The 24,542-nt window shown below is 36.7% G+C and overlaps 3 protein-coding genes across 3 annotated transcripts; 2 read left to right on the forward strand and 1 right to left on the reverse strand.

Annotated features, from left to right (window-relative positions):
- The first annotated feature begins 1,789 nt into the window (after window positions 1-1,789).
- Window positions 1,790-13,012, forward strand: LOC107733369 (zinc finger BED domain-containing protein 4-like). Its single transcript, XM_016544978.1, has 4 exons — window positions 1,790-1,885; window positions 6,088-6,243; window positions 9,898-10,158; window positions 10,894-13,012. Exons 1-4 carry the CDS (start codon window positions 1,790-1,792, stop codon window positions 12,649-12,651), a joined length of 2,271 nt encoding a protein of 756 aa, XP_016400464.1. The 3' UTR covers window positions 12,652-13,012.
- Window positions 13,013-13,630: 618 nt separating this feature from the next.
- On the forward strand, window positions 13,631-16,853 carry LOC107733374 (zinc finger BED domain-containing protein 4-like). Its single transcript, XM_016544987.1, has 2 exons — window positions 13,631-13,910; window positions 14,644-16,853. Exons 1-2 carry the CDS (start codon window positions 13,668-13,670, stop codon window positions 16,396-16,398), a joined length of 1,998 nt encoding a protein of 665 aa, XP_016400473.1. The 5' UTR covers window positions 13,631-13,667; the 3' UTR covers window positions 16,399-16,853.
- A 3,335-nt stretch (window positions 16,854-20,188) lies between these two features.
- LOC107733370 (proteasome subunit beta type-3-like) lies at window positions 20,189-21,093 on the reverse strand (the record flags this gene model as incomplete). The annotated part of the gene is made up of 3 exons (XM_016544979.1): window positions 20,189-20,359; window positions 20,654-20,748; window positions 20,857-21,093. Coding segments are annotated over 3 exons (381 nt in total), but the record flags the coding sequence as incomplete, so codon positions are not given.
- Between the last annotated feature and the right edge of the window lie 3,449 nt (window positions 21,094-24,542).

Below are 24,542 nucleotides of genomic sequence, written 5' to 3' on the forward strand. Positions count from 1 at the left end.
GTATTTCGCGTCTTGCAAAAATGTGCCCCCAGGTACGTATTTGCCATGAGACTGGGTTGCAACATACATGTACACTATATATATATAAATACATTCAATATATATATATTATTTTATTTCCATTTTGTATGTTGAAGTACTGAAATAACTCAAATTAAATAAAAGTAAAACTTAATAAAAAGCCTATATAGACATAATAAAAAAACTAATAAAATGACAACATGACTACAACTGTAACTAAAACTAAAATAGATAACTAATACAAATCAAAGTACATTAGTTCATCAGTAATCCTAAAAAAATAACACTGAGCCAAACACACATGCTAAAATAACAACAACTTACTGACACATAGTAAGAAATAGTTTATAAAAACCTGAAACAGAAGTGGAAAGAGGAGAGATAAAAAGCGATACTTATGTCCTTTGCCGGTGTCCCTGCTCGGTGGAGTCGCACGGTAGAGTCGATGGTCTTTACACTCTTCGGTCTTCACACGACCACAGCCGCGACCGCTTCTGCGGTAAACTAAGCTTCTTTTTAATTAGTTTAACAAAACTCAAATTGAATTCAGCTGGACACACTTTCCTGTTTATCCCAACAAATGGCCAAGCAAAGCGCACGACACTGACAAGGTACGCGATACAGTACGAAACCAAACGCCATTATTTATTTATTTGACAAACTCATTCGCTTTGGATTATGACATTACATAATTTTTACACGAAGACGAGTTGGAATTACTTTTAGTGGTTTCTTTATATCCGTTTTACATAGTTGTATTAAGTATTGTTCTGTCTTTGTTAAAGTCCGCGTGAATCGGAAGTTGCTGCCGACTTTATTTCAGTGTAGTGACGTATTTCCAGCTGAAATGGAATACTGAATAGAGGGCGTTGTTTTATGTTTGCGCTCCTCCTCTCTGTCTCTCACTCATAGCAATCTAATGGTTAGAGGGGTGTGTTTAAGGATATTGTGCCCAAGCCGTCAAACTGACGTCATCAGAAAAGGAATGCCATTCCAGAGCGGAAGTAAATGTTCAGATTTTGATTAAAGATTAGGAAGACAAACAATTTTTTTTTCAGCGGATTAACTTGCACGGATTAATTGTTTACATCAAGACTAGCAATGTGCGCTAGTAAAGTAAATAAAGTCCATTTTGATTTCATGCGGACTTTAACTTTTAGTAATGTAACACGTTTTAACCATTAGTTTGTCACTGTTGCTAGTTTGTGACTCACTGCTGTTGGATCGAATTACGCTAGCCTAAAACCATTTCCACTCGTCTTCCCAATGCCATAATTCTGGAGTGGTTTGTATTTATGTCATATTAGCAGTATGAAAAATCTTCAGGTATATGTCATTTTGTTGACTCTGACATGGATTCATGCATCAGACTTGAAGTCTCCCATGGTCCTGGATTACACAGGAGCAGAAGAAGGAAATGCACAATTACAACCAAACACTTCTGTCAAAAAGTACACAAATGAAATGCAATCATATAGAAGATCTGTAAGGTTATCCACCTCCAAGAACACACATATATTCGGGAAGCCTCAGAAGATCAGAATGTGGAGTCCTCACGACCCCCAGCCAGAAGGGTCCTGAAAGGACAAAGACCGACTCCACACAGGAAACCCAGTGTAACTGACAGCAGTCCCGCTCAAGAACCTAATTTTCAATCTACTCCAATGGGCGCCACTAGCTCCATTAACATCCTGGCTGGTTTTGCAGGTAAAAACCGTGTACTGTCATTTCAGCTCCCAACGACTCTGATGGCTATTACAGGTTAATGATGTCCTTGCTCAAGCCTGACATGTACTGCGAGATGGGGGACAGGCACATGCAGCAGATTATAATGTTCCATGAAAAGGGGAAGATGGGAGGCAAGGTGAGACGAGTTAGGAATCAGGGATCTCTGGTGGAGGAGCTGCTGTCCCCAGTCTAGGGACAGCATCACTGATCTATATGTAGTATCTATTATAGACAGGCCCAGATTGGCTAATCGGGAGCACCGGGAGGATTCCTGGTGGGCCGGTCTGTTTTTTTTGGCCGCAAGGGCCGCGGTGTTGTCATGCCACTGGGGTTGAAATATGGATGCTGTCCACTGATCTACTGTCCACGTTTTGATTCAGTTTGGGCGAATGCAAATAACTTATTGATCATGAGCCCAACATTTAAATGACCTGAGGGAAGACGTCTTTCATTGTAATGCTGTTAAATAGAGAGAGAGAAAAAAATACATTAAAAAATATATATTAACTTCTAGCGTATTATTGAAGTAGGCTACAAATCCAAGCACCAGAAGCAGCCCACACTCTCTTAAGTTTTCTTTAAAGGGGTCATATGATGCGATTTAAAATTTTCCTTTCTCTTTGGAGTGTTAAGAGGAGCTGCTGTCCCCAGTCTAGGGACAGCATCACTGATCTATATGTAGTATCTATTATAGACAGGCCCAGATTGGCTAATCGGGAGCACCGGGAGGATTCCTGGTGGGCCGGTCTGTTTTTTTTGGCCGCAAGGGCCGCGGTGTTGTCATGCCACTGGGGTTGAAATATGGATGCTGTCCACTGATCTACTGTCCACGTTTTGATTCAGTTTGGGCGAATGCAAACAACTTATTGATCATGAGCCCAACATTTAAATGACCTGAGGGAAGACGTCTTTCATTGTAATGCTGTTAAATAGAGAGAGAGAAAAAAATACATTAAAAAATATATATTAACTTCTAGCGTATTATTGAAGTAGGCTACAAATCCAAGCACCAGAAGCAGCCCACACTCTCTTAAGTTTTCTTTAAAGGGGTCATATGATGCGATTTAAAATTTTCCTTTCTCTTTGGAGTGTTAAGTACTTGGTGCATAAAGAAGATCTGTAAAGTTGCAAAGACTAAAGTCTCAAATCCAAAGAGATATTCTTTATAAAAGTTAAGAGTCAACCACGCCTACCTAAAACGGCTCGTTCTAACACGCCCCCACATGTCTACGTCACGATGTGGGAAGATTTGCATAACGCCGCCCAAATGTTCACGCAAAGAAAGAAGACCTAACTTTATTCTCGCTGTAGTTTTGTTGTTGCCGCTGCCGCCATGTCATGAAGGCGCTGTGTTTCGTTGTGAAAGCGAAACTACTTTGTTTGGCCTTCCAAAAGAGGCACGATATCCGCTTCGTCATGCCTGGAGCTGACCCGTGCTGGTACAGTACAGAATGCTGCACCAAACAAATTCGTAAGGGGACTCCATAGCGGATTCAAGTGATCAAGACCTTAGGACATTCCAATTCAGCCCATTCCAAGGGTTCCGCCAGTAGTGGGTACTCATGCAACGTAATCAATGACATACACCAATAAATAACACGGATATTAATTCAATTCAAGTTTTTCAAATTTATTTGTACAGCGCTTTTCACGATACAAATCATTGCAAAGCAACTTTACAGCAAATTAAGTTTCTACAATATTTAGTGGTAGCTTATCAGTGGTGACTGTCAGTTAATGTACATATGGCAGAAATGTACGGAAAAATCAATTAAAGACGTAATCAAACAGACGATGAACACTATTAACAGCAATTATATGGGGTGGAGTTATATTTAATAGACCTGAGAAACATTGTTACTGTACTGAAAGAGTTCAGTGGGTGCACCCAGGGTCCGTGCAGAGAAACACACGGAGTAGAGGTGGTGGGAGAGTTAGCTGCGCGCTGTATACTTACCTCGGACTTGTGAGCGTCAGCCTGGGATGATTTGAGCGTGGCTCTCCGCTCTCTCAGCTGGGTCTGCCTCTCCACCAGCTCGAACGTGTCCTCACCTGCACTCAAAGGTAGACACACATCCGCCATTAAAGCAAGTAACAGTGAGTAAAACAATGGTAATGTGTGTGAATAGAGTATTAGCAATGTAAGAGAGATTAGCGGCAACCACGCTGGCGATGCTAGCGGGCTATATGCTAATAGCGGACTCGGGAAATCAAAATAGAACTAGTGATAACAAGGCGCTCTGATTGTTTTTGTTGTAGAATACGATAGGGGATATATTCACACGTTATAGAAACGAAAATGATGGTGTATAAAATTGATTTTAAGATAAAAAATAGACGATAAAGAATTAACTTGACGGAGCTCAAACTCAAAACACACGGCAGCAACAAACAGGAAGTTATTAAAGTATATGATATATATTAATATACATAATATATTAAAGTATATTAAAGCAGAAGTACAAAAAATCTCGAGACATGTCATCTTGTGTCATCATGTATATTATCTCTCAGTTCTCGGCATCTAAATGAAAAGCGCTCTGAAAGCGTGTTCTCTTTGTGGCCCTGAAATTACCATAATAATAATCTAATCAGATTGGGTATCCATTGTATGATTCCGTGTGTTATGGTTTAATAAAAGACTAACATGGAGAATTAATATAAAAATAAAAAAATAATAAGAAATTGTAACAAGTTTTATATGTCATGGACAAGATTGAGAGCTAATGCAGTAGCACAAAAACCAAACACCTTGACCTTACTTTGTTAATATTTAATATAGTCTGTAGGGCTGAATATTAACTAAGGAGTTTATTTCTCGATTTCAAATTTATCAAAGCCTGTTGGCTGAGCCTACATGCTGTGCACTTTTGAATTAGGTTCTCAGCATACGAATGTGGGCCATTTCTGGCAGTGATGACTTTTGTCAAATTAATTATCTTTCAATTGCAATAATGTTTTTTTTTATTAAAGGCACTTGTTACAGAAAGTGAGAGAGAAACAGATCAGCTGAAGGTAAATGTTTATAATATTTGAATGACTGCCATAAAATGCATTTTATTAGTTATGTTTTTCTGCAGTTTGGTGATTTACTCAAAAGTTGCGGCATTACTGTACTATAAATGATGCTGTTGTGGTAGAAACATCATTGTATACTGTGAATACAATCAACAAAAATCTCTGAAAGATTCTACAACTTTTGTGCAAGAATTTTTAATTGGGTATTGAGACATTTTAGACATCAGTACTCATCATAAAAACCTCAACAATAGGGACAATCTACAAAATATTCAGATAAACAGATTAACTCTAAACACAGCTACAAAAAGTCAACAAAAACAACTGCAAAAATCAAATCAAATAGTAATTAAAGAAAATAATAGGACAGTTCATATGAATAATTTTTTTATGCTGCAATGCATGCTGGGAGCCATGGATGAGTTATGTGCTATGCTAGCAATGAGAATTCAGTGCGGTATAAAGCTTTTTGTTGATTGCCACTGAGTTTCATATCATGTCTGAATTATAGTAGTTTAATACTTTTTGTGCACAACATGTTTTTAAAATCCTTCATAATAACTGATTGTCCACTGCTGGATCTCATGCTGTATTATCACAGGGTTAAATGTATTAATAACACAACACACCTTGACAAAAAAAACAAACACAAAACACACACACACACACACACACACCTTTATGATCAGTGTTTAGAGTTTGGATGAGATCAGTGAATCAGGCCACCATTATATTACAATCAATAGTTAACCAACATCACCTGATCACACTAAATGTGGTTTAAAACACACTGTTATACAGAAGCCATTAAACACAAAAATAAAAAGTAAAGAGTCAAACCCAACCAAAGGAAACACTAATCACCATAATGGTTGAACAAAACTATTATTTTCAATAAAACATCAACATTAACTAGAGCTAAACCGTGGTTATTTCTTAATTAGAACTTTTGTAGATGTATAAAATAAATAAATGTTACCTGGTTTGTTGGTGAAGATGTTAATGCTGTTGTCTGGAGTTTAATCATCCTCCTGCCTTTCTCTTTACTGTATGTTGAATATTGTTGATGCAGAATTACTGCCTTGATTTTCGTCACACAAGCTGTAGCACACGTTATGGGGCCAGGTTTGTTTATCTGGTCTGTTCCTGGCTGCATAGGCACTGATTTATGTTTCTGCCAGTGGGTGCCCACCCTTTACCTCCATGTACATTAATGTTTATTCTAGCTTTACAGAAAGTCTTATCTCCCATCTGCTATAAGATTTAATCAACATCAAATATGAATGGTTGGATATTGACTTTGTGGAGTCAATGTATCAGTGGAACATTCCACTTCATTGCAGGAAGTATACACTCTTTAGAGAAAAAAAAGGAAGGGGGAGAAACATTACTGTTCAGTGCAACCTCTGCCTCCCAAAGATCAACATCTTATCCACTGCAAGGGACTCGACGTCTAATCTAAAGAAGCATTTGGAGGTACATGTGCACGTTTTCTCAATTTAACACCCAACGATTGTGTTTTTATTGTATATTTGAGTTTGCAAAATGCAAAAGTAGTCTGTTTTTGGTAGATTCTCGGTGGAGTACAGGTAAAAACTTGTTACACCTAAATGTGAATACAAGGAAATGATGTATGGTCGAATTTAGTGGCTTATAGGCACTGATTTTCACTTTATCTGGTTTTCAGGCGAAGTTTTAAGCGAAAACTGGGACATATGACCAACAAAGTGGGAGTGGTTTTAAATTTATAGTAAACAGATTTATTTTGGGAACAGTGATAAGTTAGATGTTAGAGTGCTAAATTGGGTCTAGTATTAGTATAATATCCAATCATAAATGAAAAAGCTTCATTTGAAATCGATTAGTGCAGGTGGGCAGAACTGTTCCTGACATTTCTATAACAAACTCTTGTTCTGCGAACATAAGGATTCAATCAAAAACGTTAGTAACATTCATTTACTTAGGGTAAATGTTAATGTAAGACGTGGTCATTTGGGAATGAGGGGTAATACTGCATGTAACGTTAGTTTGTTTATTGTGCTATGGCGCTTATATGTCACTATTATAAGTGATTCGGCAACGACATCTTACTGCATGTTTGTAAAATAAAGTCTAAAACTATCGAAACATGCATTTCCTCCGTAAATTTACATTTAAAGAAAAGCAAATGCTCGTCTGAGAAAATGGCGGACGGCGGCAGTCATGGTGGATTGGTCCATAAGGTTTTTTTTTTATAGGCGGGCTTAGCGAAGTGTTTCACTTTGTTATATGAAAAATGTTATCTCCGAAATCGCCCCCTATTCCCTATATAGTGGACATCATGTGGTCTACTACACGTGAAAGGAGTGAATGGAAATTGCAGATCGATTTGATGTAAATATCGTGCGCTGGAGAGGGCTGTGGACTGACAGGGGTGTAAATGTACTCGATAATATTCAAGTGAGAGTATGGATACTGAGTCAAAATTTGACTCAAAAGTCCAAGTTTCTAGCCAAAAACATACTTGAATGAAAATAAAAAGGGACAACTTTAAAATGTCATGATATTGATTTTTAAAGCCACTTTTTGTGATCCCAGTTCAGTGCTTCTATCTGCAGTAATTGTTTATTTGAGGCACTGTTTTTTTTGTTTGTTTCTGAAAATACTGATATTAGGGTTGTGACGGTGAGGAAATGTTCCCACCGGTTAATCGACGTGTGACAACACCGGTAATACCGGTATCACCGCGGGGGCGGGGCGTTCCCTCTTTTCCTCGCTTTCCTTCGCTTTTAAATAGCTTAAAAGCGCCGTGCGCATTTTACTTTCACTTTTGAATTAGCGGCAGTTCCGTGTAAATTGCTTGAATGCAACAACCAAATACAAGGTCAAACTCACTTTAGCGTATATATAAAACATATAACTTTTATTAACAAAACAAATAAAAATACACCATGCTATAGGGCAAGCTATGAATAATATAAAATAACAAATAACTTACATAAAGTTTAATAGGTATACAAAACTGGAAATAAGTAAACATGTATAATATATAACCAAATAAATAAGAAACGTAGAAAGTTTATTAGCAAAACGAGTAAGAAAGCTTGGAGGCACGGCATACACCTTGATGTCAAATAAAATAAATAAATTATACAAAGTTTAAATAAAGTAAAAATCAGCAAACAATGTGGAACCAATTAAATAAGAAACGAATGTTTAAAAAAACTTCCAAGATCACCTTAGATAAACGGCAAAAGTCAACAGGCTTTTCAAAATCCAAAATATTGCCAAACAGGCGCTTTTGCATCTAGTTTTGAAACTAAATCATCCGCGATCGTCTTGTCTGTCTCACCCCACTCTTCTTGTCAGTCAGCTCGACTCACTCTCCTCACTGGAGAAATGAAATCTGATCTGTGATGTGACTGTCGTTCGGCACGCTACATTGAGCAGCCGCGTTCAGTTTTTAATTGTAGTGTCTGTTCTTTTACTGAACTAAATTATTTTTATTACTATAAAAAATCAAAACGACGGTGGGGGTCGGTGACATGGTGGGCAAGTGACGTAACCGGTGTTGCGACTTAACCATCAACCATTACATTACAACACCGTCTATCGCGGCAAGCCTAACGGATATGCGATTTAGCTATATTAATCAGCATATCATGTTACTAATTTAATTGACAAAGTATGGTGTTTAAGTAACAGTACAAGTATTCAGTTTAAAGTGCACTTGAGTAAAGTCCAGGTTCCCAAAATAATACTTAAATATAGTAATCAATTAAAATTACTCAAGGATTTTACACCTCTGGCTGTGAGGCTGTCGCAAAAAAACAACCAAAAAAAAAAAAAACTTTTTTCACATAGACATTTTTTCATCATTCAGCGATACAGTATAACGTTAATGTTCAGGTACATTTTTTTTGTTTTCTTGTTTTAAAAAGGTAAATACTTCTGAAATAAGCAATCAAAACTCTATCGAATTGTTTTTGTAGTTTTGTTACACTTATTCATACATAGTGTAGGCTAATTGATAATAAAAAATACCTTACGGTAATGCCCCAAAAAATAATTAATTTATTATTAATTAATTTATCTGGCTTGCACCAATAAAAATACCATAATCATGGATTATGGGTATTCTCTAGTTTTTCAGGATTATAGGATATAGTGCTAGGCAATCTGACCAAGAATCTGTATTAAGGTTTTTGTTTTTTTTCTGGTGGTTTCACGGTTTATCACATTTTTCCCCTGACTGGGCCTTTATATGAATTAGAATAATAATTATGTTACTAATTATTTAAGTTTCATAAATTGTTTTGTACTGGGTTATTTGCCCAGTTAAAGAAGTAGTTGTGTGTTATTTATAGTTCTAATAGTTCTCTAACAATTAGTCAGACGTGTAATTAATAGGGATCCCCTCTCAATTCACGACACTGTCTATGTTGCTTAGCCACTTCTACCAGTATGCCGTTTTTAAAAAAATTCATACCTTGTGCGTCATTTAAACCAGTTTACCGTTTAAACCGGTATATCGCCCAGCACTAGAAGGATTGATTGAGTGCACAGAATAATCTACACCATGGTTTCATGTAGATTAGATTTCATAATGCACTATATAAGGGTCTGGGGCAATTTCAGAGACAACTGAACTTCTATAGAGATTGTTTAGGACATGTTAGTTCATTATAATATGACGAATACAGTATACATATAGTATACAGCTGTATATATAGAGTAAATAATGCACAAATCTGTACATAGATCTTCTGTTCCAGATTCATACACATTATTTATTGTTAAGTATTATTTAAATGTTTCTGTTCTCATGTCAGATATGTATGCATGTATGTACCAAGAGCATCTTAAAAACCACAACAGATTCCTTGTGTGTTTGCGCACACTTGGCGAATAAAGCTGATTCTGATTCTGAATAATTATCATTCATCAAAGCACTTTATCTGTTCCAACTAGCAATGTAATGGTATGATGATTTTACGGTACACGGCTTTAAATACAGACATTATTATAGTATAAATAAGGATTTTTATTTGTAATAAAACCAAAGAAAAAAAATATTCCATTTAATCTACGTTTAATTAAGAGAGAGCCATAAAAAATGTCTAAATTGCGACTTTCTCCTTTTCGTTTAAGTGTCACTCACCTTGCCAGATGCGCAAACGCCAGCACACCGAAATGTCGGAGCCTGAGCCTCTTTATCTCCCACCCAAGCGGCTGAGGTCCGCTGTATGGGAGTATTTTGGGTATTTAAAAGACCCAGGAGGCACCATCGATGTTGATGGTTATCCAATTTGTAGAATGTGTCGGAAAAAAGTGTCGGCTCGGGCAAGCAACACCTCAAACATGGCGCACCATCTCCGTGACCACCATCCCAAGGAATTTGCAAAGCTGAATGTAAGTGGAAATACTGTGAATTGCTAATAAATAAAAGGTAATAAATTATGGATCCCCTTTCATAATTTTTTTTGTGCTTTCTGTAAACGTCTTATGTAACAAATTACTGCAGGCCAACTGTTTAATGCGAAAGAATTATTCAATAAATAAAATTACTGTGAGAAAAAAACGGCAATAAACAACAAATGTAATAAATTATTATAACATTTTCATTGTACCGTGATGAACTCATACCGTTACACTCCTAGTTCAATTCACCTCAAAGCCACTGTCCCACTGTATCCAACATGATAAAGGGATAGTTCACACAAAAATTAAAATTGTCATCATTTACTAATTATCAGGTTGTTCCAAACCTGCAAGTTGTCTTTTGTGAAACCCAAAAGAAGGCATTTTGAGAGAATGTTTTGACCATACAGTGAATGTTAGTGGGGTCCAAAACAACATTGGACCCCTTTGACTTTCATTGTTTGTACAAAAGCAGTTTCAAGAAGGACTCATATCCTTCATAGGTCATTCATTTATTATTGATTTCAAACTTGGAAGAAATAAATATTCGCAAAATACTCTTAATGAATGAATGAATCTCTATTGAATATTATATTTTCTAGGGCGATACATACTTATCATTTAATGTCTTTAAGTGTTTTAGCGTTTAATCTGCCTTGGTTTCACCAAGTTTAAGCACCGAAAATAAATGTTGTCTTGTTTTGATTCATTTTCTTTGTCCTCCAGAGAAAGCATTCCGTGGTGTGTAGGAGAAGAATAAGAGATACACCAAGCAGTGAAGCACCAAGCAGTGATGGACCAAGCAATTATGTGCCAAGCAGTTATGGACCAAGCATTGTGGAAAATCAAACGGCAGAACCGTCTGAAGCAAAAGAAGCTAAGATTGATCCCACCATTTATTATCAAACATCACAATCAAGGCTAAATACCCTGGTTTTCAATTTTATCGTGGAGGATGTGCAACCCATTTCAATTCTAGAGCAACCTGGTTTCAGGAGGTTGATCGAAGTTTTAAGCAGGGGCAAAAAAGTAATGAGTCAAAACGCTTTTATCACCAGAGTTGAAGTAGCATTCAATAAAATGAAAGGGGAGCTAAAAGCAAAACTCGACAAAGTGCAGACATTATGTACAACTGCTGATGTATGGTCTGTGCAGGACAGAAGTTATTTTGGAATGACTTGTCACTGGCTTGAGGACAATCTAGAAAGGAAGTCTGCTGCTCTTGCCTGCACAAGAATCCCCATCAGCTATACTTGTGAAACCATCATCGCTAAAATTCAAGAAATTCATTCTTCCTATAACATCGAGAGCAAAGTTCAGGCCACCGTCACTGACAATGGTAACAATTTTGTTAAAGCCTTCAAAGAATTCCCTTCTGAGGATGACCAAGATGTGGAGCAAAGTCATTTTGAGGATTTGGGCAGTATTCTTTGTGATGGAGAAATGGGTGGAGACTTCTTTCTGAGTTATTTCTTGCCACCCCACCAACGGTGTGCCTCTCAAACACTGAACTTGATTGCCTCAAAGGATCTAGCGGATGCCGTCTCAAAGGGACCGGCAGGTAAACTGCACAGCAGCGCAACTGAAAAATGTGCAGCAATATGGCACAAGACCCAAACTTCCACTGAAGCTGCTGATGCAATGGAATCCATTGCAAAAATGAAATTCACAGTTCCTTGTCTGAATCAGTGGAGCTCAGAATACTATACCATTAACAAGTTAATGTCACTTACTGATTCACAGCTCAATGAATTGACCGAAGTCTTGGGTGTTCCACGTTTTACACCTGATGAATCTGCGTATCTCACAGAATATACTGACGTCTTCAAACCAGTGGCTTTTGCGCTTGACCTTCTACATGGAGAAGAAAAGTGCTTCCTTGGCATTGTGATACCAACGTTGTTGACTCTTAAAAGGAAGCTCGAGGAGAAGGCAGCAAACACCCGCCTTTTCTCCAAGGTCATTGACAGCACAGTCAAGGCAATTGACTCTCGCTTCAAGCAGGTGTTTGAAAGTTCTGATGCCAGATTGGCCACAGCCACCATGCCACAGTTTAGACTCTGGTGGTTACCAGAAGATGAGAGGGAGAGTCTTCGAGCACAGTTGATCACTGAAGTTTTACAGGTCGACCAAGGGACCGAAGAAACCGAGACCAACGGAGGAGGCCCTGTTCATGAGGATGAATTCTTCTCGTATGGACCTGGAAGTTCTGGCAACAAAGGTGGAAAGAGGGAAGCAGCGGAAGAGGTGTGGCTGTATCTTCAGGGCACAAACAAAGATCTGAAATGCTTAAATGAATTTCCAGGAGTGAAAAAAGTGTTCATCAAGTTCAATACAACTCTACCCTCAAGTGTCCCAGTACAACAGCTCTTCAACAATGGGAGCAATATTGTGACCCCAAAAGGACATCACCTCTCAGATGAACATTTTGAGCGTGTACTCCTTTTACGTTACAACAGCAAAATCACCACTGCTTTGGAATAATTCATGGAGTAACACTGCTGATGTTTATTGTAAATAGATTCTTTTTATTTTATTTTTTGTATAGTTAATAGGATATATGTTCTGTCCCTTTTTAATCCCCCCCAAATATTACAAAGTTATTCCACAAAAAAGCATGTGCCACCAAAAAGCTTAGGTAAACGTTTATTTCTTAGTAAACATGCAAACAAAAAAAAATGTGTTACTTTTAAAGTTTAGACTAGTGGTTCTAGAACTGTTCATACAACATGTTAGTCATGGAATAAACTAAATGTATCAAGATTAGTTCTTACTCTAAATTATGATTTGATGTTAAGAGCTGTTGTTCCGTGCTTAAAATGCATAACTGTAAACACATGTTAAAGCACCAGGTTGCTTAATTAGCAACCGTAAACAAAATATATCACTTGGTGGAAGAATTGTCCATTCTGATTCTTGTTACAAATAAATGTATATTTTGAACATTTGGTCTCTTGTTTTATGGTTTCTGCAATCTTTTAAGACCAACAAGTCACTCAAAGCCACACATTAGTAATTTTGGGCAGCTAACTTGTGTATTCATTTGTAGTAAAATCCCACTAATATAGTCTTGTTTTAAGTAGTATTATTAGACAATTTTTGTTTATGACACAAGCCTTTATTTTAAAGATTAAATGTTTCTGTTCTCCTGTCCGAATTGTATGTATGTATGCATGTATGTACCAAGAGCATCTTAAAAACCACAACAGATTCCTTGTGTGTTTGCGCACACTTGGCAAATAAAGCTGATTCTGATTCTGAATAATTATCATTCATCAAAGCACTTTATCTGTTCCAACTAGCAATGTAATGGTATGATGATTTTACGGTACACGGCTTTAAATACAGACATTATTATAGTATAAATAAGGATTTTTATTTGTAATAAAACCAAAGAAAAAAAATATTCCATTTAATCTACGTTTAATTAAGAGAGAGCCATAAAAAATGTCTAAATTGCGACTTTCTCCTTTTCGTTTAAGTGTCACTCACCTTGCCAGATGCGCAAACGCCAGCACACCGAAATGTCGGAGCCTGAGCCTCTTTATCTCCCACCCAAGCGGCTGAGGTCCGCTGTATGGGAGTATTTTGGGTATTTAAAAGACCCAGGAGGCACCATCGATGTTGATGGTTATCCAATTTGTAGAATGTGTCGGAAAAAAGTGTCGGCTCGGGCAAGCAACACCTCAAACATGGCGCACCATCTCCGTGACCACCATCCCAAGGAATTTGCAAAGCTGAATGTAAGTGGAAATACTGTGAATTGCTAATAAATAAAAGGTAATAAATTATGGATCCCCTTTCATAATTTTTTTTGTGCTTTCTGTAAACGTCTTATGTAACAAATTACTGCAGGCCAACTGTTTAATGCGAAAGAATTATTCAATAAATAAAATTACTGTGAGAAAAAAACGGCAATAAACAACAAATGTAATAAATTATTATAACATTTTCATTGTACCGTGATGAACTCATACCGTTACACTCCTAGTTCAATTCACCTCAAAGCCACTGTCCCACTGTATCCAACATGATAAAGGGATAGTTCACACAAAAATTTAAATTGTCATCATTTACTAATTATCAGGTTGTTCCAAACCTGCAAGTTGTCTTTTGTGAAACCCAAAAGAAGGCATTTTGAGAGAATGTTTTGACCATACAGTGAATGTTAGTGGGGTCCAAAACAACATTGGACCCCTTTGACTTTTTGTTTGTACAAAAGCAGTTTCAAGAAGGACTCATATCCTTCATAGGTCATTCATTTATTATTGATTTCAAACTTGGAAGAAATAAATATTCGCAAAATACTCTTAATGAATGAATGAATCTCTATTGAATATTATATTTTCTAGGGCGATACATACTTATCATTTAATGTCTTTAAGTGTTTTAGCGTTTAATCTGCCTTGGTTTCACCAAGTTTAAGCACCGAAAATAAATGTTGTCTTGTTTTGATTCATTTTCTTTGTCCTCCAGAGAAAGCATTCCGTGGTGTGTAGGAGAAGAATAAGAGATACACCAAGCAGTGAAGCACCAAGCAGTGATGGACCAAGCAATTATGTGCCAAGCAGTTATGGACCAAGCATTGTGGAAAATCAAACGGCAGAACCGTCTGAAGCAAAAGAAGCTAAGATTGATCCCACCATTTATTATCAAACATCACAATCAAGGCTAAATACCCTGGTTTTCAATTTTATCGTGGAGGATGTGCAACCCATTTCAATTCTAGAGCAACCTGGTTTCAGGAGGTTGATCGAAGTTTTAAGCAGGGGCAAAAAAGTAATGAGTCAAAACGCTTTTATCACCAGAGTTGAAGTAGCATTCAATAAAATGAAAGGGGAGCTAAAAGCAAAACTCGACAAAGTGCAGACATTATGTACAACTGCTGATGTATGGTCTGTGCAGGACAGAAGTTATTTTGGAATGACTTGTCACTGGCTTGAGGACAATCTAGAAAGGAAGTCTGCTGCTCTTGCCTGCACAAGAATCCCCATCAGCTATACTTGTGAAACCATCATCGCTAAAATTCAAGAAATTCATTCTTCCTATAACATCGAGAGCAAAGTTCAGGCCACCGTCACTGACAATGGTAACAATTTTGTTAAAGCCTTCAAAGAATTCCCTTCTGAGGATGACCAAGATGTGGAGCAAAGTCATTTTGAGGATTTGGGCAGTATTCTTTGTGATGGAGAAATGGGTGGAGACTTCTTTCTGAGTTATTTCTTGCCACCCCACCAACGGTGTGCCTCTCAAACACTGAACTTGATTGCCTCAAAGGATCTAGCGGATGCCGTCTCAAAGGGACCGGCAGGTAAACTGCACAGCAGCGCAACTGAAAAATGTGCAGCAATATGGCACAAGACCCAAACTTCCACTGAAGCTGCTGATGCAATGGAATCCATTGCAAAAATGAAATTCACAGTTCCTTGTCTGAATCAGTGGAGCTCAGAATACTATACCATTAACAAGTTAATGTCACTTACTGATTCACAGCTCAATGAATTGACCGAAGTCTTGGGTGTTCCACGTTTTACACCTGATGAATCTGCGTATCTCACAGAATATACTGACGTCTTCAAACCAGTGGCTTTTGCGCTTGACCTTCTACATGGAGAAGAAAAGTGCTTCCTTGGCATTGTGATACCAACGTTGTTGACTCTTAAAAGGAAGCTCGAAGAGAAGGCAGCAAACACCCGCCTTTTCTCCAAGGTCATTGACAGCACCGTTAAGGCAATTGACTCTCGCTTCAAGCAGGTGTTTGACAGTTCTAATGCCAGATTGGCCACAGCAACCATGCCACAGTTTAGACTTTGGTGGTTACCAGAAGTTGAGAGGGAGAGTCTTCGAGCACAGTTGATCACTGAAGTTTTACAGGTCGACCAAGGGACCGAAGAAACTGAGACCAATGGAGGCTCTGTTCATGAGGATGAATTCTTCTCGTATGGACCTGGAAGTTCTGGCAACAAAGGTGGAAAGAGGGAAGCAGCGGAAGAGGTGTGGCTGTATCTTCAGGGCACAAACAAAGATCTGAAATGCTTAAATGAATTTCCAGGAGTGAAAAAAGTGTTCATCAAGTTCAATACAACTCTACCCTCAAGTGTCCCAGTACAACAGCTCTTCAACAATGGGAGCAATATTGTGACCCCAAAAGGACATCACCTCTCAGATGAACATTTTGAGCGTGTACTCCTTTTACGTTACAACAGCAAAATCACCACTGCTTTGGAATAATTCATGGAGTAACACTGCTGATGTTTATTGTAAATAGATTCTTTTTATTTTATTTTTTGTATAGTTAATAGGATATATGTTCTGTCCCTTTTTAATCCCCCCCAAATATTACAAAGTTATTCCACAAAAAAGCATGTGCCACCAAAAAGCTTAGGTAAACGTTTATTTCTTAGTAAACATGCAAACAAAAAAAAATGTGTTACTTTTAAAGTTTAGACTAGTGGTTCTAGAACTGTTCATACAACATGTTAGTCATGGAATAAACTAAATGTATCAAGATTAGTTCTTACTCTAAATTATGATTTGATGTTAAGAGCTATTGTTCAATGCTTAAAAAATGCATAACTGTAACCATGTTAAAGCACTAGGTTGCTTAATTGCTTAGCAGCCGTAAACAAACTATATCACTTGGTGGAAGAACTGTCCATTCTGATTCTTGTTACTAATAAATTTATTTTTTTAACATTGGTCTCTTATTGTATGATTTCTGCAATCTTTTAAGACCAGCAAGACACTTAAAGGCACAATATGTAAGATTTTTTTAATTAAAATATCCAAAAACCACTAGAACAGTGTTATATATTTTGCTGACTTGTGTACTTACATTATCCGAAATGTTGCGAAGAATGTTTAAATCCAGAGAAATAAGCAATTTTAACTAGTGACACGGACCGTGTCCATAGTGTCATTGTGTCGCCTGCCAATGACGTCATAACCCCTCGATTTCCAGTTTTATTTTGTAGAAAACATGGAAACCCCAAAGACGCTTTAATATGTTGTGCGTTTTAATAGGCCGGTGACAACCACACAGAGTTGCATAATAACACAACTTTCAAATGTATCTAGTATGATAAAACAGCGCTGCTTTTTTTCACATCCCACCACTAAAAGCCACACATTAGTGATTTTGCCATTATTTGTTTAAGGCAGCTAATTTGTGTTTTTATTTTTAGTAAAACCCCGTACAGTCTTGCTTTAAGTAGTTCTTTTGCGAGAAAAGAGATGCTTTATATTATTAGGCGACTTCATTATTTATGACACAAGCCTTTATTTAAAAGAAATGTGTTTAGCTACAGTGAGCCTTTCATAAAACCCTTGGGACCATACACTATGTGAGTGGACTTAATTATGATCTGAGATGTCATACAGGGGTGTCAGACTTTGCTTTTAGAAGACTACAGTCCTGCAGACCAACCCTAATGTAACATAGTCGCCTGTAAAGAGCTTGATTAAATGGTTCGAGGCTGGCCCTCCAGGAATGGGGTTTCACACCCCTGATCTTATAGAACAGTGGTTTTCAGCCCTGGTCCTGGGGACCCATAGCACTGCACATTTTGTTTGTCGTGCATATTCAGATCATTGTCAGGTCTCCAGGACAAGGATTGCAAACCATTGTTATATATAAATATGTTTAATAAAATGCTCTGAGTATAAACCAATCCCCTCTCTGTCTAAACAAACGAGGTCTTCGTTGCACTTTGCTATTACAGTTACAAACACAGTAATGGAAAAGTGACATTAAATACAGAGGCTGAGTTCGTTTCATAGATCTTTACTTGTGAATTATTTAAAAAAATACCTGAGTTTGAATGTATTAGTACTTGTTACCCAGTTTATTACTTCCCATTATTCATAAGCATTGTACATCTTGTAAATCTCTCCTACATCTCTCCTTGTCAATATCCCAATTATATCTCAAACTGGGAAGAGAATACTGGCAATTAATCCAGGCTGCTGTATGCAAGAACAGTACCGAGAACCAAGCTTGCCATGGTATGCATTAATACCAGTTATATGTATGCATGTATGGGATAATCCACAGCTAGGTGTGCATTGTACAATTTTAATGTAAAACGTTGAGCTAAAGAATCACCCATGGTGGTAATCATTGTAATCCCACTTATATCATGGTCACTTGTCAAAAGCTATTTATATTAGCAGTGCTAAATTTAACTGGAAGGGTTAAAATCAATTATTTTTCATTATTCCGTTCAAAATATCAATACCAGCTGATTTTTACTGTTGATTTTGCATTCCTGACAGAAAAAAAAAAACATTTAATAAATATCACTTTTTTAACCATAAATGTGAAGAACATGTATCAGAAAGTGTGAAATTATATAGTATAATTATAATAAATATTAATACATAGAAATAGATAGATTAACAGTTCAACTTTTAGGAATATTGTGTTTGCTGTGAAACATGCACCAATGGAATGCACACGAAGCTGAACATAGAATTTTGCTTACAAAAGACCCACTGACAAAAGTAAAGTATGAAAAGTCTTAGGGTAGGCATAAGAAATAAAAGAACCCAGTGGTCAGTCAGATGAGGGTTTTTTTTCACAAGGTTAATAGTTTTGAACACATCTGTCAAAGTTTTTACACAACTTCTCCAATGATGTTTGTGATGTAGACTATCATGCAAGAAAATGTGTACTTAAATATTGAAACTATGATTGTACTATACAACCACTGTCTTCAACCATTAATTGTGAATAATAGGAATTATAGATATGTTGTATATATAAAAATAGGAATTATATATTGTGGCATTATACACTATGGGATGTTCACACAGGTGATCAGGGTCTCTGGACATCTTTCTTCTGGTGTTCAAGTAGAAAGTTCTCTAACTGGAAGGGTTAAAATCAATTATTTTTCATTATTCCGTTCAAAATATCAATACCAGCTGATTTTTACTGTTGATTTTGCATTCCTGACAGAAAAAAAAAAACATTTAATAAATATCACCTTTTTTTAACCATAAATGTGAAGAACATGTATCAGAAAGTATGAAATTATATAGTATAATTATAATAAATATTAATACATAGAAATAGATAGATTAACAGTTCAACTTTTAGGAATATTGTGTTTGCTGTGAAACATGCACCAATGGAATGCACAAGAAGCTGAACATAGAATTTTGCTTACAAAAGACCCACTGACAAAAGTAAAGTATGAAAAGTCTTAGGGTAGGCATAAGAAATAAAAGAACCCAGTGGTCAGTCAGATGAGGGTTTTTTTTCACAAGGTTAATAGTTTTGAACACATCTGTCAAAGTTTTTACACAACTTCTCCAATGATGTTTGTGATGTAGACTATCATGCAAGAAAATGTGTACTTAAATATTGAAACTATGATTGTACTATACAACCACTGTCTTCAACCATTAATTGTGAATAATAGGAATTATAGATATGTTGTATATATAAAAATAGGAATTATATATTGTGGCATTATACACTATGGGATGTTCACACAGGTGATCAGGGTCTCTGGACATCTTTCTTCTGGTGTTCAAGTAGAAAGTTCTCTTTAATGTTCTAAGTTATTGTAACTGTGACCTTAAAGTGAGGACTGTTCCACAGGTTGTTGAACAAGTATGAAAAAAAAAATTGTTTAAACTCTTTTCAATAGAGATCTGTGAAGCTTAATGGTTTTTACAATTATCTTTAAAATATCCTAAAAAGGGGGCAATTCTTTTATTCTTATCATTCTTTTATTCTTATCAAAATGCCATTGTCTTGTAAATTAATGGCCAAAACATGTAAAAAGTTTTCTGTTTTTAGTTGAAAACGTTGTGTAAACTCCCCATAAATGTGTGGAGAAATCCTGCAAACGTCTTTAAATTAAACATGCATGGATCAATTGTTCACAATAAAATCTATAATAAGCATTTAGGGAACAAATTCATTTCTTTAAAATGACTTTAAAATGTTAAGAAATGAGATCACAAAAATAATCATTTATAAACAACTCTGACCACATAACTAGCAAATGAGTAAATATTAGAAATGTTTATTGAACAATTCGATCTTTATGATGACAAATGGAACAAGGCAAATTCTATTTCAGTACAAAAAATGGGGTTGTAGGAGAGGAAACATAGCAGTAGTATTTTTCTCTAGTCCATCCTGGCCTTCAGGGTGCGTGTGGTTATCTTATCCTTCTCACTGTGGAAAAAAAAAAAATACACCAATTAGCTCACTGAATTCAACTAGAAATGTAAAAATTAAAAACTTCATTGTCTTGAAATTCATTAATCAATCTGTACCATGCACTACTACAATCAATTCAACAATAAATCAAAAAAATATTGAATAAAGCAACTAAAAATTCTTAATGTTCATAAAGTTCAGGAACAATATGACAATCATGACATAATATTTTGTGCAGATTAAAATCAGTTAAGAGTTACAGATTGCCATAGTATAACTAAGGTTGATGACATCTGATAATATATTTACATGACATGAACAACGACTCCCATTCCAGACACTGCATCTCTGTCAACAGCGTTCAGCATGGCCTGTGAGATGGTCTCAAATAAATCCTCTGGTTTCTAGAGAACACAATCAACAGCACAAGTCCATGAGATTACCAGGCCGAGATCAGATAAATCAGCCTTCATGCTCAATACAGTTACGCAGTCTTGTTCTCCTCTACTTACCATGTCAGGTTCCCATAACGACTCACACATGCCATACATCTGCTCTGAGCAAGTTCCACTCACAACAAAGTCTTCTGTCACCATTGGGCATCCAATAAGGTCAAGGGAACAGATGAAGGGTTCAAAGGTCTTTGGGTCCAGACCAGCAATCACAGGCTCAATGTAGTATGGCCCAAACCTGAGACAAGGACATGACAGGTTGCAATTCTGTACAAAGTGCGCATGGGAATGTTCTATTTAGCAATGTTGCAGAGAAAGACAAAAGTGCTAAACATTACATATCAGTGTATCAAAACCCTGTTCCTGGAAACACATCGACAGTACACATTTTACAATCTCTTCCTAATCTAACATACCTGATTCAACCCATCAGCTCCTTAGTAGAGACATCAAGGTCTAAAATAAATGGGTCAAAATATGTACTGTTGGTGTGCTTCAGAAACAGGGTTGAATGACTGGATGACTGACAACATCTGATTATCTGATTTAGATTTTGACAGTGTTCTGTGCTTTTTAGCAGGTCTACAAGTACTGTCAACATTAGACTTGCCGATTTCTGCATTTAAACCGGTTATACCGGTATTATGCTGTAGTCACACTAGACTTTAAACACATGAAACTGCTACAGACGATGCAATGGTCACACTCTGCAGTCTTTTTTTAAAAACAGAACACTTACTACATCCAAAATGTAAAAATATGTATTTATTCTACTCTACTGTACTGTACTACAACCCTGCAGATTAAAATTTTGCATTCTTTTAATTTAGATAAGATCTAAATTAATCTTCTATTGGTCGCATGTCTTTCTGTGTTTTTGAAATTTAAACTCTGGAATGCCACGAAATTGCATGCACATTGATTAGTCATTATAACAACCCACGGACTAGTTGATTTTGAAAATATGTATGTTTGCAGGACCCTATTAGAAACTGGGTTTAGTAGGCCTAAATACTACAAAATATGAATTTGGATCAGTTGGGTTCCATAAGTAAAAATCCTATTAATTTTCTCCACAGGGGAATTGATTTTAAAGGGGTCATATGATGCTATTTTAAAGATCATTATTTTGTGTATTTGGTGTAACAGAATATGTTGACATGCTTTAATGTTCAAAAAACACATTATTTTTCAAATACTGTACATTATTGTAGGTCCCGGACTAGTTGATTTTGAAAATATGTATGTTTGCAGGACCCTATTAGAAACTGGGTTTAGTAGGCCTAAATACTACAAAATATGAATTTGGATCAGTTGGGTTCCATAAGTAAAAATCCTATTCATTTTCTCCACAGGGGAATTGATTTTAAAGGGGTCATATGATGGCTATTTTAAAGATCATTATTTTGTGTATTTGGTGTAACAGAATAACGTATAAACGTAAAAAAAGATCTACTGTGAGCTACGAGGTTGTTAATCGATAGTATATGCTGTTATTAAAGCAATCAGCCCACATTATTTCAACTTTTTTAAATAATTATGTTCAAAAGCAGAATTCCTGGTGAAAAACTACATTACCCATGATTCTGCTGAGAAATATCCACCAATCAGAGAATTGAGACAAGCTAATCCTACAAAAAGAACACTTTAGCACCCACCCACTCCCATGAAGCACTGTGAATAATAGTCAATAGTTTTATATTTCTCCATTGTTTTTAATTTGAGTGTGTAGTTTGCAATGCTTCATGGGATTGTAGTTTCTCTTCTTTATTAATTTATTTGATTTGATTTTCAAATACTTTGTTGCTTCAGACCAAAGTTTGTAATGTTGTGATTCACCTTGTAGCTATTTGGTTTCGTTTTAAGGCTTATAAATCTTAAACACTGCATCCAAATATGCCTACTTTCATAATATATAGCAGGTGAAGAAAAGTGTGTGAAAAAAATAGTATGTCCAAATTCATATTATTCGAAAAACATTAGGCTAAAAGTACCCCAAGTAAGATGACATACTACTTCTGTTAAAATTCTGTAGTGTGTATTCGATGGACACTTTACTATCCCATGGCAGTGAAGTGACACAACTGACACTGGTAGGTCACATGACAGTAACATCATGGTGGATATAGTACATCCAAATTTCATTCAAACTACCCGTATTTATACTATATAGAACATCATTTCTTAATGGAAGTGAAGTAAGTTTCAAAATAAATATTATACCTACAGTATGCAATTTCAGACACAGCTAGACTTTAAAATCCCTATGGGAAAAATACTTCCAGAGCAGGAAAAGTGGGTGGGCACTGTAGCACTCCATTACAGTTAAAGCAAACAAAAAAACAAAAAACAACAACGAATCAACACTGATTGAATGCATTTGTTGTTGCACTAATTCCCTTCCATTTCCAGCTATGGTTTTCTCTTTGGTGCCAACAGAGGCGGACAAAGTACACAACTCCATGTGAAAGTACAGATACTGCTGGTCAAATATTACTCCATTACAAGTTTATAGCACACACTCCATACAACCAAAGCTTATTATGCATGTGAAGTCCATTTAATTAACAAAGAAGTTCCTTATTAAAAAGCAATATAAACTGCCGGTTAGGACAAATTTTCTAACAATTTTCGACTGGAAAGAAGAGATGGCAAATGAGCTACAGTGTTAATATAGACGAATACATTCAACAAACACACGTAATTCTTCAAACGTGTTCACTTACCATGCTGGCAAATGTAAAAAGCAGGCACTAATATGAAGAACTATTTATACGATTTGATAATGTTATGCTGTAGACCGGGTTACACACAGTGACTACACACTTTCTTCCAAGCGCCGCTAGCTAGTCGTTCCTGCTGCTCACGTCATTTCCTCAAGTTCACGTCATTTCCTCCAGCCGCGGTTCCTACAGCGCCCCTTGCTGGACAAAATTCTCAGCTGAATCACTACACCACCTACTGTAACATTAAAAGCATGGAGAATTAAAATCGTTTTCGAATCCTGCCCATTTAAAAAATCGCACGGGAGAACTTGTTCCCCTTTTTAGGGATTGTGATTCATTTTAGACGGAAAACAACAAACGAGGTGTAGCTTACGGTAGGGGGCGGTAATGCGCTGTAATTCATTCTCACCCACAGGAGCGAGGACAGAAGAAAACAATGCTAAACAAAACCAAAAAATAAAATGCTCGGAGGATGGAGTCTTTAAATGCAAGTAACGTTAGCACGTTTCACAGCAAAATGTATCGGTTTATGAGTAGCCTGTAGTGATGGGAGAAACGAACCATTTCGAAGCGTCGAATCAATTGAATCAATTGCTTCGCAAAATGATTCACTGTTTTGAAGCGCTCGAAACAGCACACGCTGGTGACGCCTGCTGGTCAACGCTGTGTAAATGCAACAAAAACTCAGGCCAAAACATGCATAAAAACAGCTTTCACAAACCCAATGAAAATGCTTTCTTGAAAGTATAATACATTAAAAGTCAATCAAAATAATTTTGTCGCTAGATTTAGCGACTTTTCAGACCCCCTAGCGACTTTTTTCCAAAAAAGTGACTAGCGAGTCGCGACAAATCTAGCGACTTCTTGGACAAACCTTATGCCGAGTTCACACTGCACGATTTTAGCCCGATTTTTCACTCGCCGACAGGTTTTGCGAAATCACCGACAAATGCCCGAAATCGGAGGAAAATCGGTGCTCGTTCACGCGAGTGACAATCACGCAGTGTGAATTATCAAAGA

The sequence above is a fragment of the Sinocyclocheilus rhinocerous genome, unplaced genomic scaffold (assembly GCF_001515625.1).
Source record: "Sinocyclocheilus rhinocerous isolate Xijiao unplaced genomic scaffold, SAMN03320098_v1.1 scaffold3688, whole genome shotgun sequence".
In the NCBI taxonomy this organism is placed as follows: domain Eukaryota; kingdom Metazoa; phylum Chordata; class Actinopteri; order Cypriniformes; family Cyprinidae; genus Sinocyclocheilus; species Sinocyclocheilus rhinocerous.

Excerpts from the sequence above, each read along its gene's own strand:
- LOC107733374 (XM_016544987.1), top strand. The coding sequence starts at position 13,668 with ATGCGCAAACGCCAGCACACCGAAATGTCGGAGCCTGAGCCTCTTTAT. Across the intron at positions 13,911-14,643 it reads AGGAATTTGCAAAGCTGAAT|AGAAAGCATTCCGTGGTGTG; the intron begins GTAAGTGGAAAT and ends TTTGTCCTCCAG.
- LOC107733369 (XM_016544978.1), top strand. The coding sequence starts at position 1,790 with ATGTCCTTGCTCAAGCCTGACATGTACTGCGAGATGGGGGACAGGCAC. Across the intron at positions 1,886-6,087 it reads AGGGGAAGATGGGAGGCAAG|TGGAACATTCCACTTCATTG; the intron begins GTGAGACGAGTT and ends TCAATGTATCAG. Across the intron at positions 6,244-9,897 it reads ATCTAAAGAAGCATTTGGAG|TGTCACTCACCTTGCCAGAT; the intron begins GTACATGTGCAC and ends TTTTCGTTTAAG.